The following is a 25,306-nucleotide window of genomic DNA, read 5'->3' as shown; positions in this document are numbered from 1 at the left end:
AAGAGGAGAGCAAGAACATATTAGTATCCCATGGGAAATGAGAGGAGGGATGCTATAGGATTCTTTGAAAAAACAGAATAAGAGGTTATACACTGAGCCTAGGGAAGGTTCAAGACTTAAAAGAAACATGCTAGGAAGTTTTAAAACAAAATCTGTTGGAGTGAGGGTGAGCCATCCTGTCCTGCATTACAGACAACCAGCACTAACAGTTAAAAGAAAGTCTGTTCTGTTGAAAAGGGTCTGAACTCTGGCTGGTGCAGCCCCAGAGGAGCTCCTCTTCTCCACATGCAAGTATGGAATCACCGAGTCATTAAGGTTGGAAAAAACTCCACGATTATCAAGTGACTCCCCCTGTGCCCCATCCCCACCTTGTCCCCAGCCCAGAGCACTGAGTGCCACGGCCAGGCCTTCCCTGGACATCTCCAGGGCTGGGGACTCCAAACCTCCCTGGGCAGCCCCTGCCAAGGCCTGACCACCCTTGCCAGGGAGAAATTCCTGCTGATGTCCCACCTGCCCCTCCCCTGGCACAGCTGGAGGCCGTTCCCTCTCCTCCTGTCCCTGTTCCCTGGGAGCAGAGCCCGACTCCCCCTGGCTCCCCCCTCCTGTCAGGGATTGCAGAGCCAGAAGGTCCCCCCTGAGCCTCCTTTTCTCCAGGCTGAGCCCCCCCAGCTCCCTCAGCCCCTCCTGCTGCTCCAGCCCCTTCCCAGCTCCGTTCCCTTCCCTGCACACGCTCCAGCCCCTCCGTGTCCTTCTGAAGTGAGAGCCCAGAACTGGGTGTAGCACTGGCCGTGCCCTCTGCATGGCTTCTTCCACTACACACCAGGGAAAGGCAATTTGGAAGAAAAATAGTTGTACTTATTTGTCAATTCGAGATTCCCAGTCCTGCCCCTGGGTTGTCTGATGGCCATCTGCTGAAAACCTAACCCATATCTAACTCCAAGTCTGTGAGGAATCTTCCTAATTCCATACACAACTCAAGCCAGATACACAGTTAAGAAAACTGATGGTACGAGCTCTGAATGTACTAAAAGTTTAATTCTATCAGAGAAATACAGCAATTATTTTGAAGCTTTCTGGCTTCATTTCAGCATCCTCCATTCTTTCATACGTTTATTTACTGGAAAGAAAGGAGAAGAGAGCATGAGGGGAGCAAGGAGGGAAGGAACCCTGGGACGGCACATGCTGGGCTGTAAAATGCAAGGAGGTTTTTCAAAAGTGCACGTTCTAAACATCACCTTGGAGTCACACAACAATAAATACTCAATATTGCACTGCAAGGGTCTAATTGCCAAGTAACTATAGCAATGGAGAGAAAAGCCTGTCTTTGGACACATTCCCTCCTGCCTTAATTTTTCCCTGGGGTGGGAAGGGGTGCAGGAAATGCGCTCTAGATCCTTAATGGATAACGTTTTCCAGAGCCCCCTCAGTGGCTGTGGGATTGAAAAGCAGTAGAGTGATTTCTCCAAAGAAAACTGAATGTTGAAAACAATTACCCTGAACTGTTCCCTCCCCCGGGAAAGGGTTTCATGCCCCAGGTTCTGAGGTGAGGATGTCAAGACACACCGAGCCCCAGCAACGTGAGCCTTTCTGAGCACCTCGCTCACCACTGCTCCCCTCAGCCCAAACACGGGGCCTTCCAGGGAGCCCCGAACAGCCCTGAACATGAGTAAGTGTGAGGTGAGACTGCACTGGCCTGCACTGAACATTTGTTTTTGCCAAGGGAAGACCGCATTTCTGGGTTGGTTTTAAACACTGCCCTCAGGAATTTAATTTCGGGGATAAAAATTCAAGAATTATTTGGAGGCTTCAAGTTATCTTTCCCCTCTTGATATTTCCCAGAGCTGCTTGGGAATGGGAGGGTGGAGCTGGCACCACTGGGGCAGTGGTTTCAGAAAACACTTCTGCCTCCATTCAGGGAAAAAACTGCTGGATCATGTTGATATTTTTATAAGTAACTCGATGCGTGGTTCTATTTTGGATCCCAACTATGCAGCAATGCAGACTGATTTGAGCAAATTGCAGGGGGAGGAAGAGAAAAGGAAGATCCCCTCAGAGAACAGGAATTGCCTTCTCCAGGGAAACCCCTTGAACCTCCAAGGGCTCAGTTTAACCATGTGCCTTTCAAAAAAAAGTTTTAAAAACAGCCATTTATATTTTGTAACTAAGTAAAAATAAAAGGTAATTGTGGTTGTTCAGTGACATGTGAAGAAGTCAAACCAAACCAATTAAAGGTAAAAATCTTCCATTTTTACTCCAGATCAAGACCAGTTATACTTTTATGACAAATGAAAGACCTCAAAAACAACTTAATAAAACTCTGCCAACTTCAGGGACTTTTCACTTCTCTTTGTTGCCGTAGTCTGTCATTGACCTGTTAAAGAACTTCCAGTTTGATGAAGCAGCAGAGCCTCCTCCACCTTGATAAAGAAAACTGCCAGAACTTCAATCAAAATAAGCAACCACAGCTAAAAATTGTCTTACTGTGAATGGGAACATTAGTACTCGAAAAACACCCTGTGTTTTTTCCCAAGGCTTCTAGAGAACGCCTTCCAGCCAGCCTGCACAACATTTGCAACATAACATTCATCAGAGTAGCTTTGAAGACATTCACACTTATGCTCCTGGCTCCACAAAGCTGCAGCACTGTTCAGGGTGGGCCAACAGCCCAGAAATAACTGGGAACCCTTCCTACAACATCTACAATTAGCAAAAAAATTTTTACATATATATATATATATATATGTTAGGAAGAAATCCTTCCCTGTCAGGGTGGGCAGGCCCTGGCACAGGGTGCCCAGAAAATCCCTGGAAGTGTCCAAGGCCAGGTTGGACAGGGCTTGGAGCAACCTGGGCTGGTGGAAGGTGTCCCTGCCCAAGGCAGGGGGGGCACTGGATGAGCTTTAAGGTCCCTTCCAACCCAAACCATCCCATGATTCTGTGATTCTAATTATCAACCTCTTGTATGGAATAACTTCTGGAATATGACAGAATGATCTTGCTAACGTTATTCAGCTCCTTTTTGCTAATAAACAGATTGATAGGGGGCCTGGGTTTCTCTTAAAATGAGGTGATTTCTGGGACATCAACAGGGATTGACAACACTGTTTTTTCACAAGCCTGGACCTCGTTTCAAGGCCTGATGAGCAGCTGAGGCCAGACAGCAAAGATCACAGAACTGTTGGTGTTGGAAGGGACATCTGGAGATTCCCCCAGTCCAACCCCACTGCCAAGGCAGGGTCACCTGGAGCAGGTGACACAGGAACATCTCCAGGTGGGTTTGGAATGTCACCAGAAAGGGAGAATCCAGGCCCTCCCTGGGCAGCTGTTCCATTCCTCTGCCACCCTCACCATAACGTTCTTCCTTATGTTGAGGTGATGCAGGACCTCTGCCAGGAAACACTTACACGAGAATGTGTCCAGTGGATGTACCCAACCCTGCAGTGAGAGACTGTCCCTCAGCACAGGTGGGTTCTTACCATGGCTGAGACGAGAGCGCTGAGGGCAGCGGAGCGGCCGCTGCGGGCCCAGCGCGGGGACCCGCGAGGAGATGGCAATGCTGCCATAGCCTGAGGGGACACAGCGGGAGCTCTAGACGGAAGGATGGTGCCCAGGACGGGCTGAGGCTGTGTCGGGCCGGGCCCTACGAGGCAAACGGCGCTCTGGACCGAATCCTACGAGAAAAAGCGGATCTTGGCCAGGCCCCAGGCTGGGCCCGGCAGCCATGACGCCACCCGCCCGTAACCATGGCAACGGAACGGGGAACTCTCGCGAGATCTGCCTGCCGCGGGCAAACGGCGGAGCCTCGGGTCTCGCGAGAGTTGCGCGGGGGAGGAGGCGAAGGGACGGGCAAGATGGCGTCGGAGGGCGAGCTGGGCAGGAAGTGGGACCGGTGCGTGGCGGACTCCGCCGTGAAGCTGGGTAAGGCGGCGCGGCCTCGGCGGGGCGGGACGGCGCGGGGAGGGGCGGCAGAGGCCGTCTGAGCGCTCCCAAGCCGTGCGAGCGGCCCCCCGCGCGTCCCCGCAGCGCGGGGCGCGGTGCCCCCCGCCGGCCTGGGCTCGCCTCGGGGCGGCTGCGGCCCCGGGCGGGGCGCGGGGGGTGAGGAGGATCCGCCCTCAGCGCTGCCCCCGCGGCCGGGCCGAGCCGGCGGCTCCGGGCCCAGCAAGGTGACCTTGGCCGCGCGGTTGGACCCCCGGCGGGCCCGCCCCCGCCTCAGCGCGGCCCGGCCGGGCTCGGCCCGGGGTACTCACGGGGATGGAGAGGAGAGGCTTCCGTGGGCAGTGTGGGGCGGCTCCTGCCCGGAATGAATGAGCCCCGGGCAGCCACAGCTGCTCCTGCCGTGCTCGACCTTGCCCGCCGGCGGCTCCGCCGTGGGTTTGGGCTGGGTCCGTGCAGAGCTGTCCACATCACTCAGTGTTTATTAAAAGCAATGGGCAGCGTGACACGCGGACAGCTCTGGCACGTGTCCCTGGGTACGGTGTGTGGGCTGTGACATTGAGAGGCTCCGTCCGTGTCCCAGCCCTGGGACTGCAGTTCTGCCTTTTCTTTAAGTAGGGCATCAGTTCTGTTATTCTTTTCCGGTTTTATTTGTCCTTTAAGTTCAGGCTGTGTGCATGCTTGTAGCGCTTCAGGTCTGCAGCAAACATTTGTAAGATTTCACCGAGTCCTGCGAGTTTTCCCAGTGGTGGTGACTGTGAGCTCGGTGCTTACCGTGTGACCGACTGCCCGGTGACAGGCACAGCTTCTGCCTTCACTAAACGTGTTTGCAAACCCAAATCTTCAATTCAACGTATAGAGCAAGAAGTGCAGTGTCTGACACGCGAGGTATTCATTCCATGTTAGTGCAGATGTCTCTTTTACAACCGTAAGTAATATCTGGGAAACGGGAATGTTTATTTCTTCTTTCTCCAGTGGTCTTGTGCTTGGAAGCTGATGAGGAACTCAGGGGTTTTAGTTGCCTAATACTTTTCCATTAGAAAAGATGTTTAGTAATTTTAAGTAAACTGAAACTCCCATTGTTTATAACAGACCTTTGGAAAGTGTCAAGTGCTCCAGAGCAGTGTTTTTCCTTATGAAATTCTATTCAGGTTTGTCTGACAAACATATCCAGATATGTTTATATTTCCATAGCATTGGTTGCTTTATCGTAAAATATTAAGGATGCCAGATTATAAACAAGAGCTTGTTCCATGCTGCAGCTGTACATGCAGGAATTCTGTACATCCTCTCTCCTGGAGGCAGTGAAAGAAGTGAATGTTCCTGAAAGAAGTGAATACAGGGTTGATTTCACAGAATTTCAGGCTGCTTTGGGTTGGAAGGGACCTTAAAGCTCCTCCAGTGCCACCCCCTGCCTTGGGCAGGGACACCTTCCACCAGCCCAGGTTGCTCCAAGCCCTGTCCAACCTGGCCTTGGACACTTCCAGGGCTGGGGCAGCCACAGCTTCTCTGGGCACCCTGTGCCAGGGCCTGCCCACCCTCACAGGGGAGAATTTGTCCCTGTACTCAATCTAAGCCTGCTCTCCATCAGTCTGAAGCCATTCCCCCTTGTCCTGTCACTCCAGGTCCTTGTAAAAAGTCTCTCTCCACCTTTCCTGTTGGCTCCTTCAGATACTGGGAGGCCACAATTAGGTCTCCCTGGAGCTTCTCTTCTCCATGTGAACAATCCCAGCTCTCCCAGCCTTTCCCCCTCTCAGAGCTGCTCCATCCTCTGATCTCTTGGTGCCTCCTCTGGACTCTCTCCAGCAGCTCCAGGTCCTCCCTGTGCTGTTCCCAGGGCTGGAGGCAGCTCTGCAGGGGGGTCCCACCCCAGGGGGCAGAGGGGCAGAACCCCCCCTGCCCTGCTGCCCATGCTGGGGGAGCAGCCCAGGGCACATCCGTGGCATGTCCAGCCTCTCCCCCTCCAGCACCCCCAAGTCCTTCTCCCAGGGCTGTTCTCCATCTGATTGTTCCCCAGCCTGGTGCAGGACCAGCACTTACTCTTGTTGAACCTCATGAGATTCCTGTGAACCGCTGCTTGATTGTCCAGGTCCCTCAGGATGGCCCTGTCCTTCAGGTGTGTCTGCACTGCCCAGCTTGGTGTCACCTGCACTTGATGCAGCCAGTGCCTTCAGCAGGCTTTGCTATTTAATTTGGCATTTTCTTCCATCCTAAAGTGGCAGCAGAAGAAAGGGAACATGCTTTGCCTTGTGCTTGAGTGCTCCAGACCAAGGATTGATTCCCAGTGTTGGCTTCACAGTGGCGCTGAGTAAAGGTCTCAGTCAAAGTCATGTTTTTCATTAGACTGCATAAAGAGGTCATATGCACTGTGACATGCATTGTGATTAGCAGCTCTTTAATTTTATTACCAAACCCAGTGTGATGGGCTGGGACACTCTTTGTGAGCGAGAGCATATTCCTGGTTTGCCTGCTTTTCCCATTATCAGTAACTGAGACATCTGTGCTGACAGCTCCTCCTTGGTATTACCACAAATGACTCAGGATGAACTTGGGAAGTCAGAGCAACACCAAAATTGCTTCATAGTCCAATAGTTTGTGACTGAAGATGATGATGGCCTTTAAATGTGAAGTGAGTTGGTGCCCAAGCTGTGTGCTGACAACATAGATTTTCCCAGGCTATCCCAGTAGGAATGATTGTTTGCTCTGCAGGGACATTAAAGCCTTGCATGGTTGTGATGACTGGTTTTGTAATATTACTGCAAAGTTTGCTGGAGTTTCCAATAAACTATCAAGGGCGGTTGTTATACTGGAAAGAAAAAAAATAAACTTTTTTACTTGAGAATTTAGTTGGTTGTTACCTGGGATATGGGATTTGGTAAACTTTGTCCTTTTTTGTCAGACTTTTCGTTTTTGTGGCCATGGTTTCCTTCCCAAATGCTCCTTTACATCCTGAGTGCTACAGCCAGGGAGATCTTTCCAGCTGGTGGCTGGGGAAAAACAAACATTGTGATTAGCTGTGTGTTTTCCTATTCCAGACTCTCTAAATAAACGGAAGCACTGAATTTCTGAAGCCTTGCATGTGGGACACTTCCCAGAGTCCGTGAGAACTGTGGACAGATAACTCCTGTGAATTAGTTTGAGGGCTGGAGGGACATGGGAAACAGAAGAGAGGGAGAAGGGGATGTAGAGCTCTCGGGCTGGCTTGATTAGCAATAATCTGTTTTTAAATATCAGTCCTTTAGGATTCCCACTACACCGATGTTTGTAGTTAGCTGTGTTTGTAGTTGTGCTGCACTGTTTTAGTTGGAGATGGAGCTCCTGGAAAAAACTTGATCTCCTGCCACTAAAACGTCCAAAATAAATATTTGTCTTGTGTTCCATCCTTTGAAATGCTGCGTTATGTTTTTGAGCTCTTGGTCACTACCTGTGTGCATCTTGTAATTTGGTGTGAACTTTTTCCTGTTAGTTCCAAACAGAGGATGCTGTCAGGCATTGCTCAGGCAGTATTTCATCTCAAAGAGTAAGTAAACCTCTTTGTACCTGCACAAAACATTGAGCTATTGTCAAATGGAGTTTAGGTGCTCACCTCCTTTTTGTTAGGACTGATATTTGTTTGTTTTGGTCACGGTGGGATGGGTCTCTGTGGTTTTGTTCCCCTTCCATTCCAGATGGAGCTGTGAGCAGTGTGTGTACAGGGGCTCGGCTGTGCTTTCTTGGCTGACCAGGAGGTTTCTGATGGGTGATCCAGGTCGTGCTGGCTCTGGCTTTGCACTGTTCCTAAGGCTTTTCACCCACGCAGTCATTTCAGTAATTTAACTTCCTGTTCCCTCTTTCATCCTGATACTGATTTTTTCATGCAGAAAAGCTACGTGTTACTTCTTTGCAGAAAAGTTACTTGTTCATATATGGGGAAAGAGAATAAAACTACAGTGACTTCTTTCTCTTCCCAGCCTGCAGACCTTTGTAAAGTCCTGGATCTGCCCCAGCCTTCCCAGCCATTTCTTCCCGCTCAGCAGAGCTGTGCAGAGGAGGGTGGGTGAAGGAGATAGTGTTGTGCTCTTCCTCCATTCTGCAGGCTCAAAACCCCGGTCAGAGGGTTGCTTTGTTTAACTGATAGCTCACGTGTGTTTATTTGAAGACAGTTACTCACAAAAGCTGGTTTTTGCTGGAGGCTGTAATTTCGGACAAATTATTGTTATAAGCTGTTTGGGGGGACAGAGAGGCAATAAAGGGGATGTGCAGTAGGGAGGGAGGTTTGTGTGCTTGCGTGTCTTGGTTTGTGTTGAAGCTGTTGTAGTTTTACATGAGTTGAACACTGTAATTTCACTGTTACTGAAAGGCAATCCTAGGAAAGCTGTTTCTTTCTTGACCTTGTGTGTGTGAAGTTGCTGTGTTGAAGTTCATTTTTTTCAGGAGAGAAGTGTTTTGATGCATGTCTGCGACTGACCAAAATTCAGCCTGGAAGCTTGTAAATAACTCAGTTGTAGAGATGTTCATTTTCTTCTAATCCTCTGTTTTGACATCTGAAAATAAAACGCTTCTAATTTCCATTTAATAGGGACTTTTTTTAAGAGAAAAGGACACTTTGAATTCTCCTGCAACTGTTAACATGATTTCTTCTGGCTTGCATCATCTGGCCCGCTTGAAGAGCTGTTCTGTTAGTGGTAAGGGCGAAATTGTATTGTTTGAGTCATTCCACAGATTGGATGTTTCAGAAAGAATCATTGTATGGATTGCAATGTCAGTATTTTTAAATAATCCTTCACATGGTTATGAATAGGATAAAGTCAGTCTATATAATGATAAAACTTGATTATACTTTCTGAAAACTGGATTAGACTTTATCTAAATATACAAAAATCCTGACATTCCTGTTTTGAAGTGTTTTTTGCTTGACAATTGTAACGTGACCATCCAGTCTTAGCTACTGGGTCAAAAGGCTTGTTCTTCCTTTGGATTTTGTTTTTAATAGTGGAGAACATGGATATTATGTGAGCACACAACTGCATTGTTGTGTGAGCTTTGTTTGTTCTTTTCCTTTGTCCTACAGAAGATCCAACTCTCCTAGTTGTGTCCTGCAGACCAAGTAGTGTAAATATTAACTGCTCATGGCTCAGGCTATGCAGGGAAGCAGCACAGTCAACAAAAAATGTTTTCTTTGGAAGAGGTGGACAAATGCTGTTCCCAGAATAGGCTTTTAGTCAAGAATCTAACAGCACTATTTAGTTCTGATGTTAGCAGAGTTCTGAATACAATGACCACCTATAAATTAAGGGGCTCTTACCTTCTGTTGGAAGAAAAAGCTGGAACAACTTTAGGAGTCCAGGTCTCCTCCTAACTGCATTGTGCCCTGCCATTCCTCTGGGCTGCCCACCCCAGAGAGTCAGGGAGCTGTGCCCTGCCTAGGAGTGCCTGACCAGCTCCCTGGCTGTTCCTGCCTGCTCTTGGTGTCCTTTGGTGCAAGAAAACCCGAGGGCAGAGCTGTGACATCCATCTGCTCGTGCAGCGTTTGCAAACCCCAGACCTCCTGAGCTGTGCTCCGCTGGAAATGGATCCAGAGTGCTCTGACTTCCTGCTCCTCTGCATTAGTGCCTTGGTGAGGTGACAGCTGTGCCTTCTTTGGGAGTTGGCATACAGTGACACCCAGAGGAAAGGGGCTGGAGCCAAGTGACATCCTAAACCTCTTATTTGGTCCTTGAGATGTTACAGCAGTAGGGGGGACAGTGGGAACAACTCTTTGTTCCTCGTTATAGCAGAAACAGTTCTATGAGAAAATCCTTCCAGGGATTTTATAATCATCAAGGATGCTGGTGCATCCTTGATAATAAATGAGTAGTGAGAGGTTTGAGAAGGATCAGGCTCCTTTCCTCATCATTCCTGCCAGTGAGATGCCCCCAAACTCTTGTTGCTCTGAACTGCCTCTAATTCTGAGCTGGGCCAGCAGACATCAGTACTGGCCAGCCTGTGTTGGATGGGTGTGAAGCACCATCATTGCCAACCCTCATAGGCTGCAAAAGCCCTAAATGTGGATGTGTTTACTGCTGCTAAACTTCTCTTTTTATCAATGCTATTGTTGTCATTAGCAGAATATTTTATCGTAGTAAGAGAAGGTAAAGTTTCCTGTCAGAGGGGTATTTTGTGTATAGTGAGTGTCTTGCTGATTTCTTACATATGTGCTACTAAACAGAGCACAGCTCTGATTTGTCTAAAAACTTGATGGAATATTGATCATAGAACATGGAATGTTTTGGGTTGGAAGGGACCTTAAAGCTCATCTTGTTCAATTAGATGAACATGCCACGGGCAGGGACACCTTCCACTAGCCCAGATTGCTCCAAGCCCTGTCCAACCTGGCCTTGGACACTTCAGGGCTGGGGGCAGCCACAGCTTCTCTGGGCACCCTGTGCCAGGGCCTCCCACCCTCACAGCAATGTTGCATTGTCTCTTCAGAGAGCAGCTTCCGCTCCTCTCCCCTTCCCCTTTTAAAAGAGGGAGGAAATGTTTGTGCCCTCGGGTCTCACAGCTCATCCATCACTGTGAGGATGAAAAGTTTCTGGACCACTCCAAGGTTATTGCTGTGATTCCTTGGGAGATCACGGGCACTTCCTGCCTGTCCCTCTGCAGAAGTGCTGATGTTTATCCAAGATTTGCCTTCGGGCAGTGTTTGACCTGCACAAGTGCTTAAAGGTGAAATCAGCCCCCTGAAAGAATGTGAGGATTTTTTATTATAATGATATTTGGATACTAACATTCTGTTATTCTAAATATTCTGTGTTACTGCAGTCACATGCTAGAATAAAACAAAACATGCTTTTTTCTGCTTTTTCGTCAAGTACTTGGGATATAATTTCACCATATTTTCTTCCAGTGTCCTTGCTCATTTTTCTATCTGCTGCATAAACAATCCACACCACAGGGGAGGTGGGAATGAAAGCTTCAGAGTTGATGTTTGAAGAAAATCTGATTCCTGCCACTAAGACCTTGCTAAGAGTCTGCTTAAAATTAATGCTCTCCATACATAAGTGATTTCATGGTCTCATGTGTTTCATTGGTGCTAAGTGAAGGCCCTGGTGTATGTTCCTCCCTAGTTTTGCAAAGCACTTTTCTACGGATCTTGTCGAAGTGGGATTGAAGGCTGAAGCTCTCAGTTTTTGTCTTTATGTGTGAGGAATGGCAAAGGCAAATAATAAGGTTTTTTTTGTCAGATTAAGTAATTGAAAACCTTCCAGCTGCTACAGTAACAGCAACACATCTGCCAGATGTCAAGGAGCATATTTTAATCCTTCTATTTTAAGTTTCAAGCAAAGTCCATGTAGATGTGGCTGTCTTAAAGCTGCCTCAGCCCAGAGCTACTTGGGTAGCCTAGGAGAGAACTGTGTCGAACTGCTCTTGGAGGCACTGCTGATTAGATTTATAGAAACAGCTTTTCCCAGATGTTCTTGTAGGGCAGGAGCCCCTCCTGAAGATTTGTATTTCTCCCAGACACTTTTATGATGTCCTGTTGGGTTATGGCACGTGCTCTCCTGTGTGTGAGAGGTTGGTTTGAGGTACTGGGACGTTTTTCCTGGAAGGTGTACGAGCCAAAAGAAAGGCAGAATGAGAAAGGTTTGGAGCCTGGGCTTGGAGCCTAACCCTGGTTCCGTGTGGCTGTGCCGGTCCGGGCGTGTCCCAGGAGTGGGGATGGGACATCCCCAGAACTGTCCCGTCCCCTGTTGACACTGTAAATGAGTTTAGGCTGAAGTGACCGATGTGGGGTGGAAGAGACTGTTTTTCTAGTTAAACATTTTAAACTATCAGAGAAGGTGAAAAATGCATTGTACTGTTTCCTGTGGCCTTTTCCTCCTAAGAGTCTGTCATGCAAGAAAGGGAGGGGGGAAAAAAATCAAGCCCTTTGCTTTTCCATGTTCGTTTGTTTTTATTGTAATATAAACCTTTCATGTTTTATTGTTATGAAGTTAAAGCCTGGCCTAGAGGTGCTGGTCTTTAGGAGGAACAGCTGGAGTGTCCCCTGGTCAGGTGGGAGGCTCTTTGAAGCAACATGTTGCCTCTTTAAAGGGAAATTGAGCATGTGAGAACTTAAACCTGTAAAACTCATCCACGGCTCAGCCATTGTTTATCTCGGGTGTAACTTTATATAGAATTAAAGTGAAATGCATTACTTGGCTCCCGAGGCAAGATGTTTTTGCTCCCCCATGGTCCTGGAGACACAGGAAATGACCACATAACCACAAATACTTTCTAGTGGAATGAAGATGAGTGACAAACTATCTGCAGAAAGAGGTTCTTAACCAGATGGGCTAAGGAATTCAGTGTAGCTGAAGGGTCTGTGTTTAAGTTAAAAGTAATTTTTAAATGTTAAAACCAAGTAGAAGAGGACAAATGCTGTGTGTGCACTGGTTGATATGAGTGGGCAGATTTGGTGTTTGTGGTTGGCAGGGCATGGTGATCACAACAGTTTCCTACTGTGCCTCAATAGGAGAGGAGTGAACCCAACTACCTTTGAGATGAGGAAAGCTAAGGTACGTTTTTGGCTTTGTTTCTCCAGTTGCCTTCTTGTACAGAAAACCAAAATCCATTAGCTGTCAGATTTCCTTCACTTCTCTGTAACATTTTCATTTTTTAAAGCAAAGCCTTAGCTATCTTACCATCATCTTTTTGTCCTCCTGTCAGTGTGCTCCCCTTCCTGCTGCAACAGGGTGCAGTCACGGCCTCTAAAATTGCACAAAAATTGCATTTTCGTGAAAAAGAACATTCCCTTCAAATTAGCTGCTTCAGAAAAAAGCTTTCTTAGGAAAACCAGAGCATTCTAAAGTCAGTTGTGCTGGACCACATCTGCTTAACAGTGGTGTTGGTGTGGGGCAAGGCCTAGTTTTTGTTTTGGGCTTAGGCTGAATTGCAGTTGACAGAAATAACTTTTTCACCTTTTAAGGGTATCCTGTAGCTTCCCCCATGCCCAACAGGAAGCAGCACTGATGGCATCTGTGTGGAGCCCTTACTGAGGGGTTGTAATGTGAAAGCATCTGAAGGAGGTGAAGAGAAAATGAGATAACGAATGATTTCTGGAAGTAGATGGAAAGAAACTGTGTTAATTATTGTTGCTTCCTTAGCACAGGGTTGTCTTCAGACAAAAAAGTGAACAGTTCACAACCAGGCTAGTGAGAAGAATTTGGGTTTGACTGGTGGAAAATGTGGTGACATTAGAAACTGCCTAGGCTGTGCACGGAGATGATGCAGGATTTGTCATCCTGTACATAAATTCTCATTGATTGGCTCAACTGTTTGGGTTGGCAGAGGGGATCTTCCCAGGGCCAGGAAGCCTAGGGCTGATATCTCTCCCTCAGGGCAGCCCTGCTGAACTGGGGCAACTCAAACAACACCTGGTGCTGTCTGAGCAGAAAGAATTCCCTCCACAAAGTCCTTGTCAGCCCCAAAGTACCACAGCCTGAACCAAACTGCAGCATGAGCTGCATTGTAGGAACAGGCTGTCAGAGGAGCTGACTCAGGGAGCCAAACACGCGTCCCTTGGATGGATTCTGGGAGATAGTAATTATTGTTGATGGCATAAACACTGGGGGAGAGCCAGCACCAGCTGGACTGGAGCAGAGGTACCGCAGGAAGGCTGTGCTGGGGAGGGGAGAGCGGCACTCAGCGTGGGGAGCCGTGGTGCCAGAACGCCTGATGGCTCTGCCAGGGGCAGGGACGAGGTGCCGGAACGCCTGATGGCTCTGCCAGGGGCAGGGAGACGTCTGTGGGAGGCGCTCCAAGGAGGGGATCTCTTACTGTCTGAAATGCAGAAAAACCCTGGGGCTCTGAGCAGACATCCGAGGCTCCGAGACTTTCCCTTAGCTATGCAAATGATTAGAGTGAAAACCTGACCTTCTGCAAAGTGCTGGGGCTCGACAGTGTCTGGGGGAGTTGTGTCAGGAGCACTTGGCGGGAGGTCAAAGCTCTTCCTGCACTGCATGTTTTGTGAGGCTACCCCGAAGCTGGAATGACCTGGTAAAGTAGTTACCTCTGGCACAACTGAAATCTGGAGTAAAATGAAGAGATTTCAAATCAGCTCTTGTTTCCAGCTCTCAGTAAATACAGGTAGTAAAGTCCTACCGAGAGTGCACATAAAGAGGTTTGCTCAGATCGTGTTTGGTCACCTCTGTTCTAATATTCAAGGTTTCATCATCAGTAAAAAACGTGGAATGCTTAGTTCATGTACTGTGTGGTACATCCTAATATACTAGGATGTATTAAGTATAGTATTGTTTGAGTAAACTGTTCCCCCGTAGAAACTACCATTAATACACTTTTTGCAAGGAGAAAGGTTTGAAGAGCAAAAGAAAACTTAAAGAGAAGAAGCCTCGTCCTATATGCCAAGAGGGTACAGGCATTGTTCTGGACTGAAGTAGTGTGTCCAACAGGATCTTAAGTAAGGGTCACATGCTTTTAGGAATGTAAAAAAAAGGATGTATTTTAATTAATAAACTCGTTACACTTAAATTACGTTTCTTGTATTGCAAGGAGAGAATTGAAGCCCGTAACAGGATGTGTTTGCTGCAAAATAAATCTCAAACTGTTGGTTGTTTTTTTAATGAGCATATGCATGACTGATTTTTTTTTTCTTTTCTAAACTTTTGTATTTCAATACTTTATCTAAAATTCTTGTCTGTAGTGCATAAAATTAAAGGTAGAATTTGCTCACTCAGCTGCAAGTTTCCACTGTTACATTTTTTGGGTCCTGAGAGGAGTTTTGCAGACTTGCCTGACTTCTTGCAAGAAATCCTAAGCTCACCTTCCAAGGAAAGCAAAAATTATTTTTAAATATGCCAAGTGTTTTAATGGCGCTGGATAAATTTTTTTTTCAACTCCTGCACTTATTTCTATATATAGTATTAAGGATGTGAAAAGTCATTCATTCCTAATGTGTTTAAATATGCTCCATAATGAGTGTTGTGGATGTGAAAGATAAGCAGCCTGGAGCTTTCTTTGTAAGGGATAGAATAACACAAAGCTTTAAAGTTCTGCTGCCCTCAGGACACACATTGAAACAGTTAAAGTAGTGAGATAAACGAAATACACTGAGATATTCATCTGCAAAATCTAAAGCTCAAGGACACAATAAGTTTTCATTTAAGTGTTTCTCATTTGCTGACAATGAACCAAATAAATCTTAATTCCACGTTATAGATGGTGACAGAAATTCAGGAACTTTCCCCGGGATGAGAGTCTGGTTTGTTTCCCAAATCTTTCTGATAATGCACTTATTCTGTATGTTGGGATTCTAATCTGAATCAGCTGCTTACAGTTACTTAAAAAACAAGAATTGGTTTTTTTTCAGAATTGCTATTTAAGAACAGTTTGGTGTACTGAAATTACATGTAGTCAGATATTCATAGTCTGATACTCCTGAGTTGGAAGAAAGAATTGCTGTAGAGAATGAAGTAATTTTCCATTACTCTCTGTTATATTAATCCTCACTCATTGACTGCATTTTTTGTTGCAGGTGCTGGATTTGGATTAGGAATTGTTTTCTCAGTCATTTTCTTCAAAAGTAAGTACTGCAGTGATCCTGACTGCCTGGTTTCCCAGTTTCCATCTGTTGTAGGGATATTTTAAAGCCAAGAAGTCTTTGAGGTGTGTAAAACTTAATCAGCATGCTAAAGCAATTCCTCTATTATTTGCCCTGTCTTTTCTGTTGAAATGGAGTTCCCCAAACTTCCAGCTGTTGTATAATGAGGTTGTTACCCATGGCACCTCTCAGAGCTCCTCCTGTGCTGAGCTCAAATCCTGGAACTGCAGGAGACCCTGAGCCAAATCACTGGAGCCATGTGTCTAGACATCAGTTTATGCCAGTCTTCCCAGGGTTTTAAAACTGATCTTAGTTCTTTAGTTATCCTTTGGTAACAGTGACTTTCAGTAATACACTGGATTCAGAGCTTGCTCTCTGTAAATTCCAAATGTGATGTCTTACGGATACTCCTGTTCTTCTCTAGTGCCCTGGTTTGGAGCTGATTTTTGACTTGTAAAATGAAAGTGCATAACATGCATCTTCTAGTAATTTATTCTTTCACGGTGCTTATGTAACAATATGTAACAAAGAGCTTTCCTTGGCTTTGATTTGCCCTCTCTGATTGCCCTCTTTGTTCTCCCCCACAGGAAAGACATGGCCTATTGCTTTTGGGTCAGGGATGGGGTTAGGAATGGCTTATTCCAATTGCCAACACGACTTCCAGTCTCCATATCTTCTCCATGGTAAATTTGTAAAAGTAAGTACCAGTGCTGGTTAGTGTTGGTTGGTAATTGTAAGTTAGACCCCGTTTACAAGGATATTCCTCTGCCTTTCCCAAGGGAGTACTAGTAAGAAGAAACTTGTGTTGCCAGAGCAGGAGTGGTTCCCCTGCTCTTCAGAAATTTTTAATAACTGGTGGGTTTAACCGTAAACTTAATTAGACTGAATACATGGAATTAGTTTAACAGATCCTGCAGGTGGGTTTTGCCACAACCTGAAAATATTTATAATAAAAATACGTGTCAGAAAAGCAGAAAAACTAAACTAATAGTAAGATTCTTCAGACTTTGAAAGAGATGAACTGTGAAGAAACTTTAAGTCATGTCAGGCATGTCAGGTAGATTTGTATGTGGAAGCAGATCTTTGATCTCCAGTGGGGTTTTTGGGTTTTTTTTCGACATGTAAACACTGATCACTTGTAAGTTTTGTGGCTTGTTTGGCTTTGTAATTTTGGATTGTAATGTAGTAATTAGTCTGAAAAAAAAGTACACTTTAAACAGTTTTGAAGAAGATCATTTTAATGAGCTCAGTCTTATCACTGACAATGCTGAGATAAAATATTTTAAAATAGATTAATTGTCAGGAACCATTTTTGAACTCACAAACTGGCTGCAGTGCACCAAGTCCACAAACTGACTCCATTGATATTTTTTTAATTTCTTCACATGTAAAAGTTGGGGCTGTTCTCATGGTAATTTATCATTGTAATATCTGGCACACAAAAAAGGTGTGTGCACGTTTTGGATCCACAAAGCCACGGACTGCTTAAAGCATTTCAGTGATGCCAGTGGAGAGGCGTCCACCAGGATATGTTTGCAGTTCCTTAGCACTTCAGAAAGTACTGAGAAAGTTCTGCCAGAAGCTTTTCATGGAGTACACAGAGTGCAAAAATTGCCCCCATATTATTCTTCTGCCTGATGACGAGAGCTGAAGGTGTTTTTAGGCATTTCCTGATGCACCCAGAGCTGTCAGTTGAGCCCGGTCCTCCTTGAGCTTACTGACAGATGAGCTTTTGTCAGCCTACCAGACAAAGCTGCTTACAAATGTTTCCTCCAACTGCCTGTTAAAGGGAAACAATAACAAGATTCTCCAACAACTTCCTGAAAATAAAATACTTTGGAGAGCAATATAGAGAAACTGTGACTTGGATGCAGCTGATGAGCATTGCCAGCTACTGCCCAGAATGAAAAATCTGTGCATGATTCTTCAGGCCAGATTTGTTAACAGTAGGCTGTGTTAGCTTTCCACACCGTCCTGAGGGTATTCCTCCAATTTACGGCTCCAGAAAAAGCTGGAATGACATGTCTGTGGCTTCACATGAGTGGTAACCCTGTTCACGTGTTCTGAGAGAGCAGTTTTCGTTCAAGGATGCTTCTTACTAGGGATGTTGGGCAGCAGAAAACTGAGTGTCAGGTCAGCCTAGTAAGAGATTTTTGGGGGATTAAGGACAAATCTGTGTTCTGGAGCAAGGGTGGTCCTTGGAAGAATGAAGGAACAGAGAGGACACTTCCCAGAAGACACCAGCTACCTGCACGGCACAATACTGGTCAGGTAGTTTCCAGTGCACTGTCTTTGGCACAAAGAGGTTGAGGCTGCTTAGATAGGGAAAAGGTGGATGAAGCCGTGTAATGGTTAATGTCATTAATTCCCTACGAAATGCTGTGTCATGGATAATGGCTCCAGGGTTAGTACAACCAAGTTATTTCATTGCTCTTGGTTAGGAACACAGAAAACATTGTTGCATTATCACTCATCAGGGTTTTTTCTAGAAAATTTGTTATAACTGAACTCTGTAGGACTTCCTTACACAACTGAGTTCTGTTCAAATGTTAACCTGTCAAATCGAGAGATTCTGCAAGAAAATCAGATTTATTAGAGAGAAATGCAACATGGATTAACTTGGACAAAATTATTTCTAGTTTTCTGAGCCTGTCAAGTTCACAGAATCACAGGATAACTTGAGTTGGAAAGGACTTCAAGGAGGTCATGGGGGTCAGCTATGAGGTTATTCGGGGTTTTGTCCAGTTGGGATTCTTGATTCTTTAGGATCAAGTTCTTAAAAGAACAGAGAACCTTCACAATACCAAATAATCAGGAGATGACAAGGTGACTTTGCAGCTGTTCTAGCTGTAACTTGGACTATCACAGTGCCCATCCTTTGGGTTAGAAATGTGGTCATGAAACACTAACACCAATGAGGGGGCCATTCATCTAGACAAGAGACTGTTTAAAATGCAGAAAAGTTCTGATTTGTGGTCATAAGATTCTGAGAGCTTTTTAAGTAATTTGATCAAATGGATTTCACCATGACTTCAGCTGAATGTAAAGCCAAAATCTAGCAACTATTTCAAGGCTATGGCTGTGAATTACACAGCCTAGTTCCTTGCAAAGTGGAAAAGATCATATTTTTCAGGTTATTTAGCCTGTATTATCACCCAAACTCCCCAACCCTGTACTGTGATAGCAGTGTGGAGTATATTGATGTGCAGGAATACAAGAAGGCAACTTCAGCCTTCCCTCCTGCCTTTTGTGGCTTTGATTTCTGTCTGATTTCTCTTTATCCTGTGAATAGTTAACTTAAAAAATAATGTTGGGGTTTTTTGAAGTACCCAGTTTATCATAATGGAGGGTTATGCAAGAAAATAGCTGCTTAATTTCTCTATACACAACTTCTTGCTCTAGCAAAGGATAACAATGTTCCTGTACCCTCTGGAAATGTCACAAAGCTCCGTGACTTGCTTTACATCCCGCAGCACCTTCCATGGAAGGAACCCAAATGGCTTTTTAATAATATAAGCTTTCTTGCTTTGCAGGAACAGTGACTAATGGCTAAGACTACCCCAGTGGGAAGGAAGGAGAAGTCAATGATTATTCCTCAGGAATATTGAAGTGCCCCTGGATAAGCCACCATTCTTCAGTAACGATCACCAGTAACTCTTTATACTCCAACAAACTGTTTCTGTATATGAAACAAAGTTCTGTTGCTTGTTTTGTATGGTGTCTGAAAAGCGCAAGGGAGAGCTCTTCTGGGAAATAAATAAAGGAGAAATGGCCTTCTCTAGTGTGTTGACTTTGTCTGTGAGTGAGAGAGAGAATGGAAGGAGAGAGCTTCATGTGGAGTGCTCAGCATCTGGGAGCACCTGGGCCAAAGCCACGGGGAGAGCTCTTCAGCGGAGAGCCCTGGCGTCTGTTCCTCCCCCTCCCCAGAGCCTCCCCCACCCAGCAGCCAGTTCAGAGAAGCATTCCCACCTCATAAATCACCCACTCGACCCCTGCTGCTTGTGCCAGTGTGTGGAGAGGAATATAAATACTCCTATGTCCTGTTTGTACAGTTACCCTTTAAAACTGGAGTTTTGTCCTCTCAGAAGAGGGAGAATACAAAGTGGTAAATCCAGACTGTCTGATGCAGGAAGCCAGTGCTGTGTCTTGTAGCTTTGGGTCATGGAGCAACCCAAGTTTGAAACTTCCTGGGATAGTGGGTGAATTAAGCAGCTGCTAATGCCATCTATTTTACATTTACCTCCGTCCTTGTGATGACTTACTGGCGTGTTGTCTGGTGTTCTCCTGACTCAGGAGGTTGTCTTCACTGCTTCTTTACTCAGCACAATTTCCTAGCTATGAAAATGGCTCTCCAGGACCTCATTTCTTTGTCCCACGCTTACTTCATGTTCATGTAGCACAAGGAATGTCTCCCAAGATAGAAAGGGAGTGGGATAGACTGATACGGAAATTGGCTTTTTTGAAAGCCTCTTCTGCTTCACAGTGAGTGCTGATAGATGGACAAGTGACAAAATAAGGACTACACAAAGGAAAGCATGTGCAATATTTGTTTTTTAAACCATGGCAGAAAAGGACAGGGATTAACTGAGGGGCAGTTCAGAGGGCTTGAGGAACTCCTTATCTTCCTGAGTTTTGCTCTGGGTGCTGCAGCAAGTCCTGCATTCCCAGCTCTCCTGAGCACTGCTGTGGATCCTGCACATGGGGAAACATGTTGAGCTGTGCCCAGAGTCAACACACACCAAGGAGCTCGCCCGGAGCAAAGGACTTGTGAAATAAAGCACTGCAGTGCCAGAGCAGCACCAGGGCTGGCAGAGCAAGATCCCATCCAGGGCCATTGCTCCAGCATGTCCTTGTTTTTCCACCTCCTCCCTTGCTGGACTGCATTCACCAGTCAGGGCAAAACAGCCCATTGAAAACTGGATATCTTTTCTTTCTTGCAGATTTGGAATCATTTTATCTGGCCCCAATTTTTAATTTGAACTATGTACTTTGGAGCCATCGCTCCTCTGTGGTTTGGAAAGGGCTGTTATGGAGCTCTCTGTGTGTGTGCTGCAGGCTGGGAAGCCAGTGGGATCCACTGGAGAGAAGAGCAGCAGCCTGGGCAAGAACCAGGAGAACCAAAAGCAGTGGCAGCACTGAATGTAACGACTGTCAACGTGCAGGAAAAGTTTCATCTCCTGCTGTGTCATTTGGGCCGTGATGATGAGTTCAGTTTTTATTTAGTGTCCGTGGTAACAAGTTGTCCTGCCCTCACATGCTCTGCTTCAGCTCAAATAGGACTTCCCAGAGTTAATTCTTACTTTGATCTCCTACCTGTGACAAAGAGGTTCTTCTGGCCCTGGAACTCAGAGAAATCGATTGTAGATACTGATTCCTTTACATGTCATTTACTGTCAGAGTGAGAATAATCAGAATAAATGTTCTTACTCATCAGTGTGAAGTCAACAAGGGTGAGCATGGAAAAATAGCACAATTTTAAAAGTGGAATTTAATTTGTCATTGCTTCTTCAACGGGATAAAACTTAATTTTGGTTTTTTTTCACAGTTGCCTTGCTTGTCATTTTCTGTTGATATATGTATATATATATGTATATGCACATATAACTACCACATAAAGGGTCTGTATTTGTTTTGCTTTATTTAATTAGAGATATATTATTCCAAGCTTATTTCTGAACATGTCCATGTAAGCTGTGCAAAATATCTTGTGAGGACAAGTCTCCTGTTTCCCTCTGTGGGAATGAGACCATACCATTCCCAACTGAGGTTGGAATAGGAACAGTTTCCTGCTGCTTGATTTCTAATTACATAAATGGAAGGGGGGCAAAGTGGAAATTCTAAGTACCAAAAGGCATGTTAAATTTAGTATAATACACTCATCTGGAAACTATCACATTTTTCCTTCTTTCTTAAGCCTGCTGAAATCATTGCGTCGTCTGTGGCGTGATTTGGATTGGTCCCAAAAAGTGCAAACAAGATAGGCCTAAAAAAGGCAGGTGTCTCTACCCAGACTTAACAAGACCTTTTAGTAGAGAAGTTGTATCGTGATTGTAATAGGAAAATGGTGAGTATTCAGTGAGTAAGGAAAAAAAAAAGCTGTTTGCTGACTAGAACTGGTTTTGAACATTTAACAACTCCCCAAGTGCTCGACTGACCACAAATCTCTGCCTCTTTAACAGCTTGATTAGATGTCTGCTGAGGCTTTGAGATGAATAAACAAGGCACGGAAAGCAGAGACAGCGGGGAAAAAAATATCAAGCTGCTTTTCTCTTGTTTATGCGAGTTGCTCGTGTTTGATCAAGATACCGTCATTGCTTTGTGTTCCAGTCCTGCCTGGAGCCCAGGCCAAGAGCAGGACCCGGCTGTATGTGGTGCTGTACACACAAATAAAAACCAGCCTCTGCCCTGGAGGACTTACAAACTAAACAGATGGGCTAAAGGGAGCTGGGAGGGTTTGTAATTCCCATTTTAAGGATGGGAGAAGCTGTAGGCAAGGTCAGGGATAACTCATGGAGGGAATGTGGTGTGGAGCTGGGACTCAGGTTTGAGGTCTGGAGCCACTGACTCCATCAGCCCTTCGTTTCTGGTTTTTCCCTTGGCAGGTGAGGGAGTCTCAAGTGAAGGCTGCCTACTTCCCCAGAAGGGTGTGTTCTGCCACCCTTTACTGTCCTCAAATTGCCCAAAATTCTCAGGGGCTAATCTCTGTTAATTTAGGAATTCCATTTTATTGTCCAGGAGGTGATTGCTTCTGGAATCACTAATAGGTGTAAACCACTGGGATTTTCAGTATTGACCTTCTTGTAAATCTGAATCTGATAAGGAGAGAAAACATTGAAATGTATTCCCAGTTGTTAGATCTCCTTAGTAAATCTACCTTAAATATGAATTTAGGTAACAGATCAAGGAAGAGGGAAGGTATCAAGGGGTGTCCCAGGTTGGACTTGGCTCCCAGCCAAGTGCCTGGACCACAGAGGAAAAAAACCTTCCCCTCTCCTTCTCCCTCTCTTGGGACAGACCGAAAAGACCATACAAAATCGAACCCAAACCAAACCGAATTCCAAGTAACACACATTTATATATATATTTAGAATTATATACAAGATATCACCCACAGGGAACCCCCCCAAAAGGGAAAAAAGAAAGGGAAAGGAAAAAAAGGGAAAAAGGGACAAAAATCCAAATACTTTCCTCGAGATAGTAGAGAACCTCACCAACAGCCACCGCACTTTCTGCTTCTCAAGGCCAACCGGGCACACGAGGCCTCACTCCTTCCCCCGGGCAGGATGAGAGCAGAGAACCTTCACCTTCAGTCCGCCTGAAGAAAGAGAGCGAGAGCTTCCTCTCCCTTCTTGTTTATACCCTTGCTTACATAAAAATCGTATGGAATACTGGGAATATGGCCTTGGTTCCTTAGTTATAGCCTGGTTACCAAGGAAGGCCTGGACTCAAAACCACTACAAGGGGGCAGCAGCATTGCGGTACTGTGAAATCCCAAACTGGTTTGGGTTGGAAAGGACCTTAAAGCTCATCCAGTGCCACCCCCTGCCGTGGGCAGGGACATCTTCCACCAGCCCAGGTTGCTCCAAGCCCTGTCCAACCTGGCCTTGGACACTTCCAGGGCTGGGGCAGCCACAGCTGCTCTGGACACCCTGTGCCAGGGCTTCCCCCCCCTCACAGGGAAGGATTTATCCCTAATATCCAATCTATCCAATCTCTGTCAGTTTGAAGCCATTCCCCCTTGTCCTGTCACTACATGCTCTTGTAAATAGTCTCTCTCCAGTAGTGGAAGCACAGCAGTGATGGTGTTCACATGGATGGTTCTCCAAAGCAGAAGAAATTGGTTTCCCAGATATTTGTACTGGGTTTCCTCTGAATTTTTGCAGCAAAGCAAAACAAAGCACAAAGGTTCCGGTTTGCAAATGCAAATATTGTGTGCCCAAGTAGACTAAAGGTGACTGGTTGTCATGATCTACCATGAGGTACAGCTGATGCTGTAGCTGGTAGGGGAAAGCTCACAGTGGAACTGGGGAACCCCTCATGTGCGACCTGCTGGGAAAACCCCATTTTTCAGCAGTCTGAACTGCTGAATGGTTGAGTTTTGTTACTTCCCCCCCATGCACACACACATCCCACAGCAAGAAATAAACTTGTCTCCCACCCCGTTCCTGCCTTTGGAAATGGGACTGGTGCAGATTTTGGCACGCCAGCTCCTGTAGGCAGCTGTGTCTGTACTGCTCCAGGAGTCCAGCCTATAGCCCACCCACAGAGAAATGCTTAACTGAGATTGAATCTAAAAGGGAACATAGTTTATGGAAATTCAGCTGTAGATCACTGTTCTCTTGTGACTTCTGGCTGTCAGCACTTTGCTGCACAGCACCGCAGGCTGCTGGGGTGGATGTTCCTCATGGTGCTGGATACCCACCTCCTGCAGCTTGTAAAGATGGTGAGAAAGTTGTCAGTGACTAATAAATCACTCTTCATCTCTAGTCTTTATTGGTAGCGCTTGTAAAGCCTCCAGCTCTGGGTTAGGAGTGGATGCCCCTTCCTGGAAAAGGTTATGCCCTGGTCAGTTCAGATTCAGTTCATAAATCATAGGAAAGAGCGTGTTTCTTTTTAGAGGTTTTAGAGGATATTCTTCCTCCTCCAAGCTGCACTTGAAGTTGTTAGGAGTGATAAACAGCTTAACCCAAAGCCATTACTGCTCCCTGAGGAGTTGGGTTGAAGGAGGCCACCAAACTCATTAGAGGGTTGGGCCACTTCTGCTGTGAGGAAAGGCTGAGAGAATTGGGATTGTTCAGCCTAGGGAAGAGAAGGCTTTGGGGTGACCTAATTGCCCCTTCTGAAGGGGGCTATGAGAAAGAGGGAGAGGGACTATTTACAAGGGCCTGGAGTGCCAGGGAAAGGGGGAATGACTTCATAACTGACAGAGAGTAGGTTTAGCTTCAATATTAGAAAGAAGTTCTTCCCTGGGAGGGTGAGGAGGCCCTGGCACAGGTTGCCCAGAGAAGCTGTGGCTGCCCTGAAAGTATCCAAGGCCAGGTTGGATGGGTAGTGGAAGGTGTCCCTACCCATGGCAGGGGTTGGGAATTGGATGATTTTGAAGGTTCCTTCCTTCCAACCCAGGCCATTCTAAGATTCTATGATTTAGGGGTCCAGTTGTGATGGTTGCCAAAGTCCTACACTTCTCTCCAGGCAGCCCCTGGCGGTCTAGTGGTAAAGGCGCCGCGCTATCACCGCGGAGACCCGGGTTCGATTCCCGGTCAGGGCCACTCCCGGGCAGGTGGGGCTCGTTAGCCCTTAAAGGCAACCCACCTACGTCCTAAGGACCTCGCTGCCACCGTCCAAGCTCGCTTGGCCCCGGCAGATGAACCTTAGGATTAAAGGGTGGGCTCAGTTCCGCGCACACTGTGTCTCACCTAAAAAATCCAATGCGCAGGCTGGAAGGTGGAAAGACCTTCCCCGGATCTTCGCTCGCGAAGACTGGCCATTATTATTATTATTACACTTCTCTCCAGGATGGTGTGCTAGAGCACAGAAATACAGGGAAAGGCCTGTAATTCCCAATGGAGTGAGGGGAAAAGAGGCTCAGCCTGAAGATGAGTGCTGTGGGTTGTGTCATGTCTCTCTTGAGCAGCCTCTTCCTGTGTTCAAAGTCTGAGACCACAGGAGAAGAAAATAATTTCATGTCCTGATGGCCCTATGTCTGATTTGTAAACAGAGGTGCTTGGGTCTATGAATGCTGTGTCTCCTTCAGGACTCAGTGCAATGCTTATATTTTAATTTTAATTAGTTGTCTGGAAGTAAATATAAAAA

The 25,306-nt window shown here is 46.0% G+C and overlaps 2 protein-coding genes across 3 annotated transcripts in view; one reads left to right on the top strand and one right to left on the bottom strand.

The window, feature by feature from the left end:
* CAPZB (capping actin protein of muscle Z-line subunit beta) overlaps window positions 1-3,638 on the bottom strand; it is a 66,733-nt gene extending 63,095 nt beyond the window's left edge. Inside the window, exon 1 of one of the 2 annotated variants that reach the window (XM_050322342.1) lies at window positions 3,477-3,638. In XM_050322342.1, the coding sequence (XP_050178299.1) occupies window positions 3,477-3,563 (87 nt within the window). In that variant the 5' untranslated portion in view covers window positions 3,564-3,638. The remainder of the gene's footprint in view (window positions 1-3,476) is intronic. The other variant, XM_050322343.1, reaches the window with a different exon arrangement.
* Window positions 3,639-3,774: 136 nt separating this feature from the next.
* On the top strand, window positions 3,775-19,270 carry MICOS10 (mitochondrial contact site and cristae organizing system subunit 10). The gene is made up of 4 exons (XM_050322351.1): window positions 3,775-3,918; window positions 15,428-15,475; window positions 16,081-16,190; window positions 19,027-19,270. Exons 1-4 carry the CDS (start codon window positions 3,852-3,854, stop codon window positions 19,033-19,035), a joined length of 234 nt encoding a protein of 77 aa, XP_050178308.1. The 5' UTR covers window positions 3,775-3,851; the 3' UTR covers window positions 19,036-19,270.
* The last annotated feature ends 6,036 nt before the right edge of the window (window positions 19,271-25,306 follow it).

This window comes from Myiozetetes cayanensis, unplaced genomic scaffold (assembly GCF_022539395.1).
Source record: "Myiozetetes cayanensis isolate MyiCay16 unplaced genomic scaffold, myiCay2020 scf28, whole genome shotgun sequence".
Lineage (NCBI taxonomy): Eukaryota > Metazoa > Chordata > Aves > Passeriformes > Tyrannidae > Myiozetetes > Myiozetetes cayanensis.
Note: the sequence above shows the minus strand (reverse complement) of the source record. Positions and strands in the feature narration are given on the sequence as shown.